General features: G+C 33.5%; 1 protein-coding gene across 1 annotated transcript; it reads left to right on the top strand.

The window, feature by feature from the left end:
• The first annotated feature begins 12,724 nt into the window (after positions 1-12,724).
• LOC129880256 (probable inactive receptor kinase At1g27190) lies at positions 12,725-14,964 on the top strand. Its single transcript, XM_055954213.1, has one exon. The coding sequence runs from the start codon at positions 12,925-12,927 to the stop codon at positions 14,767-14,769; it is 1,845 nt and encodes a 614-aa protein (XP_055810188.1). The 5' UTR covers positions 12,725-12,924; the 3' UTR covers positions 14,770-14,964.
• Positions 14,965-16,041: the final 1,077 nt, after the last annotated feature.

Raw genomic sequence — 16,041 nt, 5'->3', positions numbered from 1 at the left:
TAGGTGCTAATTCTTTACTATGTTTATTCCTTATAACTCATGATAAATAATATAAGTAATGACATTAAAGAGCATAAGTGGACTAATTTCATTTCATCAATTTGCAATTGTTTCGAGAATCTGATAAACATATCCCTTTAGAGGGCACATATGATATATCTCAAATCCTATACGTGCATTCTTTTTTCTTGCGACATGCCCCTATGTTTTTGTTGTTTCGATTTAGGTGTATTCGCTCATGCGAATGTATATAGTTGACACAAATTGTATTTATCGCATGAACAGATACTATTGACACAAGTTGTATTCATTGTGCCAACGAATACAATGAATACATGTGTGCGACAATACAAAATTTGCTATAAATAATAAATATTGAAATAGTAGCTGTATTTGGTAATTAACTCTCAAACTGTAGTGAAATCTATAAGTTAAATAGGTAATAAAGGTGTCCAAATAGCATCATAATTCCTAACAATGTGGCCCTTGCTTATTTTAGAGTCTTCAACTTTCACGATCCAACCCATCGGACCGTGCGGGCATCTACTCTATTACCTAAGTAGGAGAATCCCCATTCCCAATCGATTAAATGATGCAGAAAATTATGAAAAACAAATTTTTTGATGAAAAACCCACGAGTTATGAATACTAAGTTAAAACAAAACCAAGATTCAAATTTATATAATAATTTACACCCAAAGGATCTCATCTAAATAGGTACAAGAGCTATTAAGATACAACATGTGCAAAATAAGGCATGACACAGCTCTCACTACAAGGAAGGAAAACTAGAAGGTGTTCAAGACCGTCTTTATCTTCACCTATGAAACATTACTGACCCTATAATCAGACTATGCTAAGTGGCATAGCAAGAGTAGTATCAGTACAAACAACACGTATTGGTAGGCATCATTGGTCAATCCGACACCACATAATATATAAGAATCAACAGGAAGGAAATATGCTCAACAAGAAAATACACCGCCAACATTTTATGTACAACTCTCACCTATATCAATAACCTCCCTATGTTCTTGTAGCCTAACACTTGACCATTTCTAGTTGGTCCGCTGCCAACTCTAATACGGATCCAGGCCTAACGCTTCTATCACATAGAGGAGTTCTCAAATCAACAACAAAACATATACATATACACACGTAACCACACACAATAAGCATACATATGTGTATGATACTTTACCAATAACACTACTAAAAAAATGTGAAAAAACGACGCAAAAAAGCGACGATCGACGGAAAAGTGACGCAGTCACTTCTGTCGCTTTTTTGCTCGACGCTTTTAAAAAAGTGAAGGACAGTGTCGCCAAAAGCGACGGACTGTGTCGCCCCTAAAAAATTTTAATTAAACAAAAAAAATAAAAAAACGACGGACTCCGTATTTTTATTTTCTTAAAAAATAATTATTTAATATAAAGCGACGGATTATTGATCTTCGTTCGTCGCTGTTTGATATTGGAGTTCTTAAAAAAATTTAGAAAAGTGACGGACTTAGAGTCTCCGTCCGTCACTTTTCTGGAAAAAATTTTAAAAAAGATTCCAGAAAAGCGACGGACTAAAGGACCCTGTCCGTTGCTTTTCTGCAATATTTTTGACAGTAGAAATCTACAGTTTCTACTGCCCACCTGCAATCAAAATTCAATTCACTTTATAGCAATTCAACACATTCAAACACAAATAACAACAAATAAAATACGCAAAATACATAATAACAAACATAATTAAACACTTAAAATGAATAAGGTCATTATTTAGAATGATTTAAAGTGTATTAAAGTTAACAAAAGATTTCAAAATGTTCATAAACTAACATAGGGAACCTAAGGACTATTTGTTATGTATTCATCACTATCGTCGGATTCATCTGGAGTGGACCCTATTGAATAATGAGGCGGAGGTTGACGGGCGAGGTTGATCACTTGTTCTTTAATTTGCTTAACTTGTTCATTCATACTTTTTTGCTCCTCAACCCTTCTTTTCTCATATTCTGCCAATGCGTGTGTAAGTTCTGCAATTTACTAAGACATAGCAGCTATCTGAACCCCGTCAATGGCCTCGGCTTGACGCGATGATCCAATATCTTCTAAACCTGATTGGAGTCGTTGTACATTATTCCTACAGTCCATTTCATATATTTGGCCCTTGTGGCTACCTCCAACCACTTTTTCTATCTAAATTTGAGTGGACTGTTCAAGCGTTAGCTGAATCGAATCTCTCATATCACGTATGTGCCGCTCATAATCTTGTTGTATATTAAAAAAATAAAGTTATAATCAATATATATATATATATATGTGTATTAAAATAAAAGTTAGAATTAAAATATATTATACATTATGTTAAATAACTTACATAGGCTCGTTCGGCCCTTTCCGTCACTCACTCATCTGTATCCGACGCATTAGTCTTTTTCTTTACATGAGTCTTTTTGAAGACTTCATGACGATAGGGAGTGCATCCCAATTCTTTTTCCTATAAATAAAAATACAATTAATGAAATAATATTGTATCAAATAATTTATATAAGAAAATGAATTTAAACTTAAAATTTAAAAACCTTACCATCTTCATCTGAATCGTACCAACACTCTTTGCACCTCTGGTGTGCAACGAACCACCCTTTAGGCTGGATCTTGCTTTTTTTCCTTATTCGGACAAAACCTTAAATTTTTCGGTATCCCAATACCGATATAATTCTTCAAATATATGAGGCAGCATCCAACTCGAAGGTGCCCAATCATTCCTAGCTTTCTTTAGCCAGCTAGATAGTCTAGCGCTCGCTTTTGTTTCAAAAGTGGTCGCAATGACCATATTATACATTGGATCTCAGGTACATAAAGTCTGAAAAAATGAATAACGTTAAATAATTAGTTAAGTAAAGTATAGTAAAATATTAAACGTAACTTAAAAAAATAAATTTAAACATATATATACCTTGAATTCATTAAACATCGCCTGACGGATACTGTTTGGAATCTCCCGCCAAGAGTGATAGGGCTCAGTATATAGCCTCCTAAAACTCTCTTGAAGAGCCCTAGCGGCCTCCTTCAAAGGATGCCACCTGCAAGACACATAATAAACATGTAATTAGTTCATGAATAATTTATTAATGTAGCCAAAATAAATAAATAAAACATTAAACTTATGAAGATCCATCAGGCTCAATCATGACTCTCCCAAGTCTGTCCCTCTACCTAAGATCTAACCCAGGCACATCATGTGTTGCCACTGGTCTATTAGCAGAAAAAGGTAAAGCTAATGTTGTAGGAGTATCAGTCTCAACACTAGAATCTCTAAGTCTCAGAGTAGATATGTGAGGTGACTGAGATGTGGGAGATGGAGTAGACGAAGATGCTAGTCTATGGGGTCGAGCAATAACCTCTATGGATAGATGGTAGGTCTGATCATCTGAACTATATCGGATCTATGAAGAAGAAGAAGCATCGCATGGTCTGCGGAACTGATTATGGTAAACTAAAGGATCCATAGTCCCAAAAGGCACAACATGAATATGTGTAGGATTAGCTCGGCAGCTTTGCATCTCCGGCGCTGAAGAAATATGTCCTGGGATATCTTCAGGATCAATAGGTCTCCTATACTTCTTTGTACTCCTACCAGAATGGCTAACCCTAAAATGATCCCGGGATCTATCACCATCACCGGATAACATCTGTATGTAAAGTAACAATACAATATATAAAAAACATAAATTAAATAAATTATTAGTTATAATCTACCACTTTATTCCTCCTTGCTTGTTTCATTTTCGTCATCTTTCCATTCCTGCTCCTCAGTTGTTTCATATTCATTGTCATTCTATTCCTCCTCCTCAAATGATTCATATTCCTCGTTTACTTCTTCCTCAACATTTGACATTATAAGTTCATCATCGGAAACCTTTTCTAGTATATGTTGAGGATGTACGGTGTGGTTTCCAACTCAACATCAACTTGTTATTGAACAAGTGCAACATCATTTTGGTACGCCACATCTAATACATTCTCAATTTCAATTCTTCCCACAGGATTTGTCTTAATAACAACCCACCAATTAGCCTTATCTCTACGCAATGGATATGGAGCATAATAAATTTGCTTAGCATTTTGGGCAATGATAAAAGGATCATAACTTTCATATTGTATGGTGTGCTTCACTTCACTTATATTATGTTGTTGGTCCACCCTTGTGCCTCTGTGTGATGGTTCAAACCACTTACACCGAAACAATACTATTTTTTTAGGCCAACCTGAATATCTTAATTCAATAATCTCTTGAATGACACCATAATATTCTAGAGTTTAGCCATTACCGTCGACATCACCTTGAATGCACACACCACTATTATTGGTTTTTTTGTGCATAGAAACTTCTTCAGTTTGAAACTTAAAACCATTCACACAATATTTACTCATTGTATCAATATGAGATTCAAGCCCAAGTGCGATCTCTCTCACAGATGGCGAATGTTCGACATTTGAGTATTCATCATAAACCTACAAATTGATTTAAAAATAATATAATTTACTATAAAATAAAAACATTATACCTATTGATTCAATATAATCTTTCACATTTACATAATCCTTTAGCCATTTGAAAAACCTCGTATATATGGCTTCATTGCTCCATGTGCTTACGAACGAGCTGATATTGATATGTACAATTTTGATAGTTAGTAATCACTTATTACTATGTAATTTGATAATATAATTTAACACTTACTTAAGATATGACTGAATTTCTGGATAATTAAACAGAATATGGGTCATAGCTGATTGTCTTTCCGTAGTAGTGAAGTCTCATCTTTCACGCCGTTTAGATCCTCAACTACTTTGATTAAAAATTAAAATCGATGGAAATATCGGATCTCTATCACCTTCATCATTGCGATTATGCCTATTTCTCCTACATGAAACTCCATCCCCAAAGTAATAGGAATAAAAGTCACCAGTTTCTCTCGCAATATGAGCTTGAACAATTGATCCTTCGATCTTTCCTCTCTGTTTAATTGTTTGTTTGCAGCTTCCAATTTTTCTGAATGTATATATCAATATATGTTAACTAATAATAATAGTATATATAAGAAAAATAACATAATTACTTATATAAGAAAAACATTACCTCTCAAATGGATACATCCACCTTGTTTGAACTAGACCTCCAAGGCGGGCTTCTTTTACAAGATGAATCGGAAGATGCTCCATCACATCAAAAAAATCACATTGAAAAATTTTCTTCAGCTTTGTAGTAATAACAAAAATATTTTCCTCCATCCTGTCTAAAGTACTTTTCGACAACTTTTCAAAACATAAATCTCTAAAGAAAAGACTTACCTTTGTGATTGGCTTCCATATCCTGTCAGGTAGATGGCTAAAAGAGATAGGAATCAAAGTTTCCATAAATACATGGCAATCATGACTTTTCATACCTATCAACTTTTCTTCATTCAGATCTGCCCGCTTACCCAAATTCGAAGCATATTCCTCTGGCATTCTCAAATTTTTAACCCATTTTGTCACATTTTTCATCCAATGTGAATGAATAACTGGCTTTAGGCTTGACAATTTTACCTTTTTGTAGTTCTTGCAACCACAATTCTTTTCTCCTACAGTATTCCTTTAAGTCCATTCTAGCTCTTGTGTTATTTTTTGTCTTGCCCTTAACATCCATCACTGTGTTAAATAAATTATCAAAATAATTATTTTTAATGTGCATCACATCAAGATTATGTCGTATGAGATTATCCTTCTAATACGACAACTCCCAGAATATGCTATGTTTGTTCCAATTATGTTCAACACCATATCCAGGAAGTCTAGATGGTGGAGTTTCTGTAACTTTAGGCAATTGAGAAACTGCCTCCCAAATTTAATGTCCTATCAGTGATGGAGGTGGAGGGTAATTTTCAACCCTATTTTTTTAAATACATATTTCATCTTTCTAAACTCATGGTTCATTGACAAGAACTGGCGATAATAATCAAATCATGAATTTTTTCTGTCATGCTTTAAGGTGAATACCTTACTATTTTCCATGCAATGAGGACAAGCAAGCTTTCCAGTAGTCATCCAACCAGACAACATTCCGTATGCAAGAAAATCATTAATAGTCCACATTAAAGCAGCACGCATAACAAAATTCTACTTAGTTGATATATATTATAAGTCATTATGCCTTCAAACCACAATTGTTTAAGCTCATTTATCAATGGCCGTAGATAGACATCAATCAAACATTTAGGATTACGAGGAACTGGAATAACACAATTTAGAAAAATGTACGGACTTGTCATGCACATTTCAGGAGAAAGATTATACGGGGTAAGAAATACAGGCCAGTAAGAATAAAGTAAGGCAGCATTAGAGAACGGTGTGAAACCATCTGCACACAACCCCAATCTTACATTTCTTGGTTCACTAGCAAAGTCGGGATACATGTTATCAAAATATTTCCATGCTTCTCCATCAGATGGTTGAGACGAAACACCCGGTGGCATTCTATATTCACGATGCCATCTCATATGTGGGGCAGACCTCATCGATGCATACAACTTCTTTAATCTAGGAATAAGAGGTAAATAATGCATCGCCTTAATTGAGACCATCTTTCTAGTAGGAGTCCTCTTATAACGAGCTTGTCCACAAAATTTACAATTTTCTAATTCACTATCAGTCTTGTAGAACAACATACAGCCATTAACAAAATAATAAATTTTATCATACGACAATCCTAACTTGGAAACCAATCTCTTTGCCTGATAGAAGTTCTTTGGTATGTTAAATTCAGGATTAATTAGTTCGCCCAAAAGATCAACCATTGAGTCCATAGCCGCATGAGGAACACTCCAATCTGATTTAATATTCATTAACCTAACTGCAACAGACAAAGTAGAATGCGGGCTCCCTTCACATAGTGGACGACTAGCCTCTTCTAATTGTTGATAGAAACGTCTTGCTTCTTCATTAAAAGTTTCATCAAAATATTATTCGGGTTCCATCCCACCTTGAACCCCGAAAGCATCATTGACCATTTCATGAACTCTATCATGTTGAATTGTATCATGTTGAAATCTATCAAGCATATTATATTCATCCACGGATAGCAGATTATAAAATATATTATTCAGTCCATTTATTTCTGCAAGATCAACCCATATAAAATATCTAGGCTTAAATCCATTATCATACAAATGAACCATAACTATATCTGGATTAAAAAATTTTAAACACCTACATTCACGACAAGAACACCTAACCAATCCATTTCTCTTAAAAATATCAAGTGTCGTTGCATGATCAATAAAACTTCTTACACCATCAATAAATTCAAGTTTCAATCAACCACCAACTTCATAATGTGTTATACATCCACAAACGATGATCCATCTACAAAATTATATATATTCAAGCTTAATCAGTTCATAAAGACTACAATTCATCGAGACTACAGCTGTCATTAATTCAAGTTATAATTAATTAATTCATATAATAATTAAGTTCAAGTTCTAATTAATTCAAGTTATAATTAAGTTTCAGTTCTAATTAATTCAAGTTATAATTAAGTTTCAGTTCTAATTAATTCAAGTTATAATAAGTTCATATTCTAATTAATTCAAATTATTATTAATTTCATGTTCTAATTAATTCAAGTTATAATTAATTTCAATTTCTAATTAATTTAAGTTATAATTAATTCAAGTAAAAATTAAGTTTCAAACCTCATGACATTCAAGTTGAAGTTCTAAATTAAAATATCCTAAAATTCAAGTATCTAAGTTATTCAAATTATCTATAAAGTCTAAAGAGTTCAAAATTTATACACACCTAAAAAATTTCTAAGTTTAACTTCAAAAGTTCAAAAGTTCAATTTCATGACTTTAAATATCTAACTTTACTTAGCTTAATTAATTCTAAAGTCTAAAGATATCAAAAATTATACAAACCTAAAGTTCAAAATTAGTATCTAAGCTATTCTAATTATAAGTTCTAAATTAAAGTCCTATAATTCAAGTATCCAATTTTCAATATTTTTCTAAGTTTCAAACTTCAAAATTTCCTATATTCAAGTATCTAAGTTATTCTAAAGTTCAACATTAGCTTAATTAGTTCAAAAGAAAGCTTAACTTCAACAAGGTTTCTAAAGTTAACAAAAAATTCAACTTCAAAGTTCTAATTAAATTCAACATCTAAATTTAAGTATCCTAAAATTTAAGTATCTAAATATTCTAATTATAAGTTCTAAAGTCCTAAAACTCAAGCCTCTAATTAAGTTCCAATATTTTTCTCTAAGTTTCAAACATCAAAACTTCCTAAGTTACAATCCAATATACAAACAAACTACAACAAACTACATGGAATAAACTAATTAAGTAACTACTAAATCACAAATTACTATCAAATTTACAATCTAATACAAAATCTCAAATCTAACTTAAAGCTTAAAGCTTAAAATCAAAACTATAACTAGATTCACTAATTTTACAATCCAATATGCAAATAAACTACAACAAACTAAATGGCATAAACTAATTAACTAACTAACATCACAAATTACTAAAAAATTTACAATCTAATCCAACAACCCAAATCTAACTTAAGCCCTAAAATTAAAATTATAACTACATTCACTAATTTCACAATCCAATATACAAATGAACTACAACAAACTAAATATAATCAACTAATTAACTAACTAACAAATGACAAATAAAAAAAATTGAAATTTTTTATAAGGTTTAAGCCCTAACCTCTTAAAGATGAATAATACTTCTAAAGCACCACAAGACGGCGGCGGCGCAGCAGCGGAGGCGGGAGAATGACGGGGGATAGCGATGGAGGTGGGGGATGGCGGTGGGAGGCGGGGCGACGACAGAGGTGGTGGATTTGTAGAGAGAAGAGAGAGTTTAGAGAGAGACAAAACAGAAATAATACGTTTTGTCTCCCACATATTTTAATAAAAGCAACAGACAATGTCTCTAAGTCCGTCGCATTTTTAAAAATATTTGACCTTCATTTTGATAAAAAAACGACGGAAAAAGCGACCCAGTCCGTCGCTATTTCAAATTTTTTGACCAAATCATTTGACCAATAGCGACGGACTTAGCGACCATGTCCGTCGCTATGTTAAAAAAATATTAATAAATACTTGCGATGTACGGCGTCGTAATATTTAATTTATAAATAATTATTTTTTAATAAAATATATAAAATATTTATATAAAAATAATATTTATTTTTAGAGAAAAAAACCATCAAAATAAGCGATGGACTAAGCGTCCATGTCCGTCACTCTTAGTAAAAAAAATTTAAAACAAAATGAAAAAGATGGACAACGTCGTTTTATCTGTCACAGTTTATTTGCGACACTGTCCGTAGCTTTTTGTTCTGTCACTTTTTAGACTCTTTTTAGTAGTGTAAGTCTTGTATGCTAGCCTTCCATGCTCACAAGCCCATATGTTAACAACACGGCCTTTAACCTGTTTTTCGCTACTCAACAAGGCTTTACCAACCATTCTAGACCAATTACTCTTCACCAGATAGAACCTAGTCACTCCACCATCACACCCACTAGGTGCCTTTGATCCTCACTGTCACTTACACCAACGAACTGCCATTTGGTCAAACTCTAAATCACCGAATTTCAACTAAACAACCCAACTACTACTCTCCTACCTGACTCCATGAAATACCGCAGACAAACTACAATATGGCCACACAATGTTACACAGTAGTATCATAAGACAGTACTATACTTTCTCCCAGTCCTCAACTTGAATCAATTACAGAATGGGTGGGATCATTTGTAGTGATGTCAATCCCTCATTCTGTGCACATGTAATCACATTATTTCATAGGATGACAGATACCAGGCAACCGTCTCAGTTTCAATACAACAATTAAAGAATGGTTCTCTCATGGAACCATCAACACATACTTGGTCCTCTCAAGGAATCCACACCCAGACCATTAGTATGCCAAAACGTGACTCCCGATTCAATTATGTGTCGGAATGTGACACCCGATCAAATAATGTATCGGATAGTGATATTCGATCCAATAATATGTCGAAATGTGACACCCGATCCCAACAAACACAACCAAATCATAATCACAATTACAGTGGTCATTCTCCCATAGTTACACAATCAAGCAACAGATTCATGGTATACAATTTCACACATTTCGTCATTTTACATGGTTTATTTCATCATTTTCTATCCCTATACATACATGCTTACAATTAGAGCAGATAACAGGCATATATGACATGGATGTGACAACAACCCATCACCTACCCCTAATTCACAGACAATTCTTCCTTAACCAGGGCATATTAGGTTTAACAGGAAGGGATACATATATTATTGCCCATACTCCGTTCCCGAAGACCTAAACATGAAATCTCCCTTCCATTCCTTTATACTAAGCAATGGGCACAAGTTTAAAGCTACTCGATTAAGAAAACCTAGCCTACTTGGGCACCAAACAGCTGTAGAGAAGTATTATGGATTCAATCCTAGCTTCAGGACAACGTGATGGTGAAAGTAGGCATGAATTCCGCCGGTTGCAACCTTCCTTGCGCTAGAATTTCCTTCTCCCTCCTTCCCAAGCCTAGAGCAGCCTTTTGAGGGTTTTGGGGGTGACCCTCGCCTCTTTTTGACATTTAGGAAAAAGAGGAGAAAATAAGACTCTGCGTCTTTAAGTTCTATCCCCGACCATTCCGCTCTGGTGGCTCATATTCCGATGAAGCGCCGCCGCCGTAGCGAGACTATTCCCGCTCTAGAGGGATGGTGCGGTCCAAACGGCCCAATTTTTATGAATTTCCATCTCTCTTTAGTAACGACAGTTCGGATCGTTACATCAACTCTTTATTTAAAAATTATATTAAAATATTATAAAAATAATTATTTGTTTAAATTGTACAAAAAATATTAAACAATTGCAAAAAAAAAAGTTAGTAAAAATATATACTTAATCAAGTAATGTACATTCTATTCTATTCATGAATCAATCTTTCTCTGAACCTCGTCTGAACATAGAATACTTTATGTTTTGGGTTGTTTTTTTTTACTCGTTAACCAAACTTTACATAAATAATTTATAAAATCATGAAATCTATGGAACTCCAAACCACCATGCTAATAAATGAGAGGAGTAAATGATGGAATAGTAGGTTATTCTTTAGGTTGGGTCCTCATATGGAAAATACTTCTAAGCATGCCACGAATGAACGAAAACAATAAAAGTATGCTGTATACCTATAAATGGCTATTTATAATTTAGCTTTAATTGGTTAACATATCTCTTTACGTTAATGTCAAAACTCAGAATCTCTTTAAGGTTGATCATACGGAAAATACTTATATATAACGTAACAATAACATATACCCTCAAATTCTATAAGTAGGGTCTAGAATACTTATATATAACATGTTATAAATAAATAAATAAAATAAAACAATGAACGTGTGACCTGTACCTATTTAACTTAATTAGTTAGTATATATATATCTTTACATTAATGTCAAAACGCAAAATCTTATTTAGGCCATCATATGAAAATCATTCTTATATAACATGCTATGAATGAGCTAAAATACTAAAAGCATGAGTGTGGTATAAATAAACATTATATAGTAATCTAACATTAATAGTTAAGTGTGTGTATATATACACATTAATGTCAAGCCTCAAATTCTACCTTAGGCATTCATATAAAAAACACTTACATTGAACATGTTATAAATGACCTAAAGCAACATGGTGTGTACCTATAAAAATATTAAATTTAAATTAGTATTAATATATCTTTAGATTAATGTCAAAAACTCAAAATCTGCCTTGGGTAATCATATGAAAGAGGATACTTATAACATGTTATGAATGAACTAAAACAATATAAGCATGATTGTATCTTTAAATAAATGCAACTTTAATTAGTGGCCGTTTGACAATGATCTTTCTTTCGGGAGTTGAATTTCAAAAATTATGTTTTGTTATAAGATTTCAAAAAATTCTGAATCAAAATTTAAAAAATATTAAAAAGCTGTTTTCATTTTTTTTCTGCTCCAAATCACTTACAAAATTTAAAAACAACTTTCATATATCATATTTTATTTTAAAAAATAAAAACTATTTTTTCAAATTCACAATTTTCATGATCAAACATGCCTTAGTTAAACCTATACAATATCTTTACATTAAGGTTCAATACATAATCACCCTTAAATTTATGGGTTATTTCATTTAGAAATTTGAACTAAGCCCTATTTTAATTAAATACCTCAAATCTCAATAAAATATTTCGATTAGACACTTTCTGTTCAAACTTTAAATGTTTTTCCATGTTCTAACATTCATTTATTAAGTAGTTTAGTTAATCACGTAAAATATATTATTTACTTTAGTTATAATATTCGCCTCAATAAACCTTAAAAACTCAGATAATTTCTACTTGAAGTTGATGCTTTCTATTTAATAAATGAATGGAAACGAACCCCTTTTTTTTGTTTTATTTTAAATTTGAATCAAAATATTTAATTTAAATATTTTGGTAAAAGTTAAAATATTTAATTCAAACAAAATTTAGTTTAAATATCTGAATAAAAAATATTAACAAGGACATACTATATATCAAAGCGTAAATCAATTAACCAACAAATATTATGCTAAATAAATATTCTTTCATCCTTCGTCGTAATTCTTTTGAGGAAATCACAACATTAACATAATCCTCCCTCTCTACTTTCTCGCTACCAAAAATCCCAATTTTCAGTCTTAAGTCATTTCAAACCTCAGTCAAATGACAGGCACTTCCTTTTCCTTCTTGTTTTTGCTCTTCCCGGTCTCTTCTTCTTCGTCGTCCTAATCCCTTCTCACTTCACTCTCCACACTCCACCAACCCATCATGACAACAAAATCAACCAACCCCATCTTCTTCTACACTCTTTTCTTCCTCATTTTCACACTAATCCCATCCTTTTCCATTGAAAATGATGTTAAATGTCTTGAAGGTATCAAATCTGCACTTTCCGACCCTTTAAACAAGCTGTCATCTTGGTCATTCTCCAACACTTCTGTAGCTTCAATTTGTAAACTTGTTGGTGTTTCTTGCTGGAATGAGAAAGAAAACCGCCTTATTTCTCTTCAGCTTCCTTCTATGTCTTTATCCGGTTCACTCCCACCTGCCCTTCAGTTCTGTACTTCTCTTCAATCTCTTGATCTCTCTGGTAACTCTCTTTCCGGTCCAATCCCGGTTCAAATCTGTTCTTGGTTGCCTTATCTTGTTAATCTCGATCTCTCCGGTAACTCTTTCTCCGGTTCCATACCTCCTGAGTTTATTAACTGTAAATTCTTGAACACCCTTGTTCTAAATGACAACAAGCTTACTGGGTCGATCCCGTTTGAGATCGGCCGTCTCGACCGGTTGAAACGGTTCAGTGTGTCCAACAATGGGCTTTCTGGTTCGATTCCTGATGATTTAGACCGGTTTTCAAAGGATGATTTTGATGGGAATGATGGGCTTTGTGGGAAACCAATTGGATCTAAATGTAGTAATTTGACTAACAAGAATCTTGCTATTATTATAGCTGCTGGCGTTGTTGGTGCTGCTGCATCACTGATTCTTGGATTTGGGATTTGGAGGTGGTTTTTGGTTCAGCCTAGTAAGAAAGACAGAGAATTTGGGGATGGTAAAGGTGGTGGTAGCAGCAGTGATTGGGTTGATAAATTGAGAGCTTACAAGCTTGTTCAGGTGACATTGTTTCAAAAACCTATTAACAAGATTAAGCTGAATGATTTATTAGTAGCTACAAATTCATTTGATAGTGAAAATATTGTTATTTCAACTAGGACTGGTATTTCTTATAAAGCTATGTTGCTTGATGGATCTGCATTGGCTATTAAAAGGGTGAGTAGTTGTAAGTTGAGTGAAAAACAGTTTAGGTCTGAGATGAATCGATTAGGACAGCTTAGGCACCCGAATTTAGTCCCTTTATTGGGTTTTTGTATAGTTGATACTGAAAGGCTTTTGGTGTATAAGCATATGCAGAATGGAAGTTTGTATTCTCTTTTACATGGTAATCTTAGTACTGGTGTTAGGGATGGTAATTGTGAGCTTGGTTGGTCAGCAAGGGTTAGGATTGCTGCTGGTGCAGCTAGAGGACTTGCTTGGCTTCACCATGGGTGTCAACCGCCGTATTTGCATCAATACCTTAGCTCGAATGTGATTCTTGTAGACGATGATGTTGATGCTAGGATCACGGATTTTGGGCTTGCAAGGCTTATTGGTTCTGCTGATCCGAATGATAGTTCGTTTGTTAATGGAGATTTGGGAGAGTTTGGTTATGTGGCTCCTGAGTATTCGAGCACGTTGGTTGCTTCAATGAAAGGGGATGTGTATAGTTTTGGTGTAGTGTTGCTTGAGTTGGTGACAGGGCGGAAGCCTCTTGGCACGGGTAATGCAGAGGAGGGATTCAAAGGTAGTTTAGTCGATTGGGTTAATCAGCTCTCGAGCTTGGGTCATAGTAAGGATGCGATTGACAAATCTTTTGCTGGAAGTGGTCAAGATGATGAAATTTTGCGAGTTCTTCAAATTGCATGTTCTTGTGTGGTTTCAAGGCCGAAAGATAGACCTTCAATGTACACAGTGTACCAGTCCTTGAAGAGCATGGTGAAAGAACATTGTTTCTCTGAACACTTTGATGAATTTCCAATCAACTTGACCAAGGAAAATCATGATCATAAAGATTAGGTTATAGCATGAAGTGATTAGACAAATGTTTCTTAATTTTGAATATTCTAGTTATGGCATTTGTAGTTCAGTCTGAAGGTTTGACCATGCCCTTTGGTCATTTCTTGATAACTCTGTATAGTTTGAGAAGTAAATGCATGATCTTTGTACTCTTTCTTGATACATTTTTAGTCAATCTATGTTTAAATGATTCAATTGTGAATGAGTACTTAATTGAAGTGCTGTTGATCACATTACGAAGTGGTTACAACACCAACAAAATACTCAGTGTAATCGCACGAGTGGAGTCTGGAAATGATAGACAGTACGTAGACCTTACCCCTACTTCAGGGAGTAGGGAGATAGAGAGGTTATTTCCGAAAGACTCCGTCTCAATTTCAGCAAATCAAAATATCATAGACTTCTCTGGTAATTGTTAACATTGAGTTTACAACTTGGACCACTTTTTCCCAACAATTTATGATCAGCATTTTACTTGAGTATCTATTATTTATTATCAGCATAAGCGTGTTAATTATAGATGTTGCTTGCCCGATAACTTTTCAAAGCAAATGTGGTTGCATTACATGACAACATTTCCAAGTAGACGTACCTTTTTTTCCCAACAGTAAAACTAACAGAATTGTAGGAAGAATTCAAGGGTCAAAATTGAGTAAAAAGGCAAAGAGCAATAATAAAGAAAAACACTATTTCCGACCTTAAAACATGGGACTCTCGTGATATTATTTATGGTTTGTCCTGGAGTTGAAAAGATTAGATTGGTCAACATTTTCTTCTTTGGACCACAAAATAAAAAAACAAAAACAAAAACAAATGGTGTCCCTCTTTTATGCAATCTACCATGTGAAAGTCAGCATCTCTTTCTCTTCCTTTCTCCCTTGTTTTCTTGTTTTTCCTTTCTTTCTGTTTTTATGCTTTTTCCTTGCGGCCTCTAGTTGTGGCTTTTTGTAAAAAAACACGCATCCCTTCTGCGTTAACTTACGTAACACTTTTTTATTTTTCGAGAGTCAGATAATTTAAGTTTGATCAGAAATTTATGTATGAAAATTTCAAATTTTTTGAAATGAAATTTATGTATTTGTAAATTACGTAAAAAGTACTATAAGTTATAGTAATTGACAATTCAAAATATTTAAAAGATATATGAAAAATTAACGATCAAAGATAAACTTGTTTGAATCTCGAAAGTCGAAAGGTGCCACATAAATTGAAACGGAGGTAGTATAAAAAAAGAAAATGAATTAAGAATGCTGATGAAAGTTAAAATATTCT

The sequence above is a fragment of the Solanum dulcamara genome, chromosome 2 (assembly GCF_947179165.1).
Source record: "Solanum dulcamara chromosome 2, daSolDulc1.2, whole genome shotgun sequence".
Taxonomy (NCBI): Eukaryota; Viridiplantae; Streptophyta; class Magnoliopsida; order Solanales; family Solanaceae; genus Solanum; species Solanum dulcamara.
This window is presented reverse-complemented; position numbering and strand designations above follow the sequence as displayed.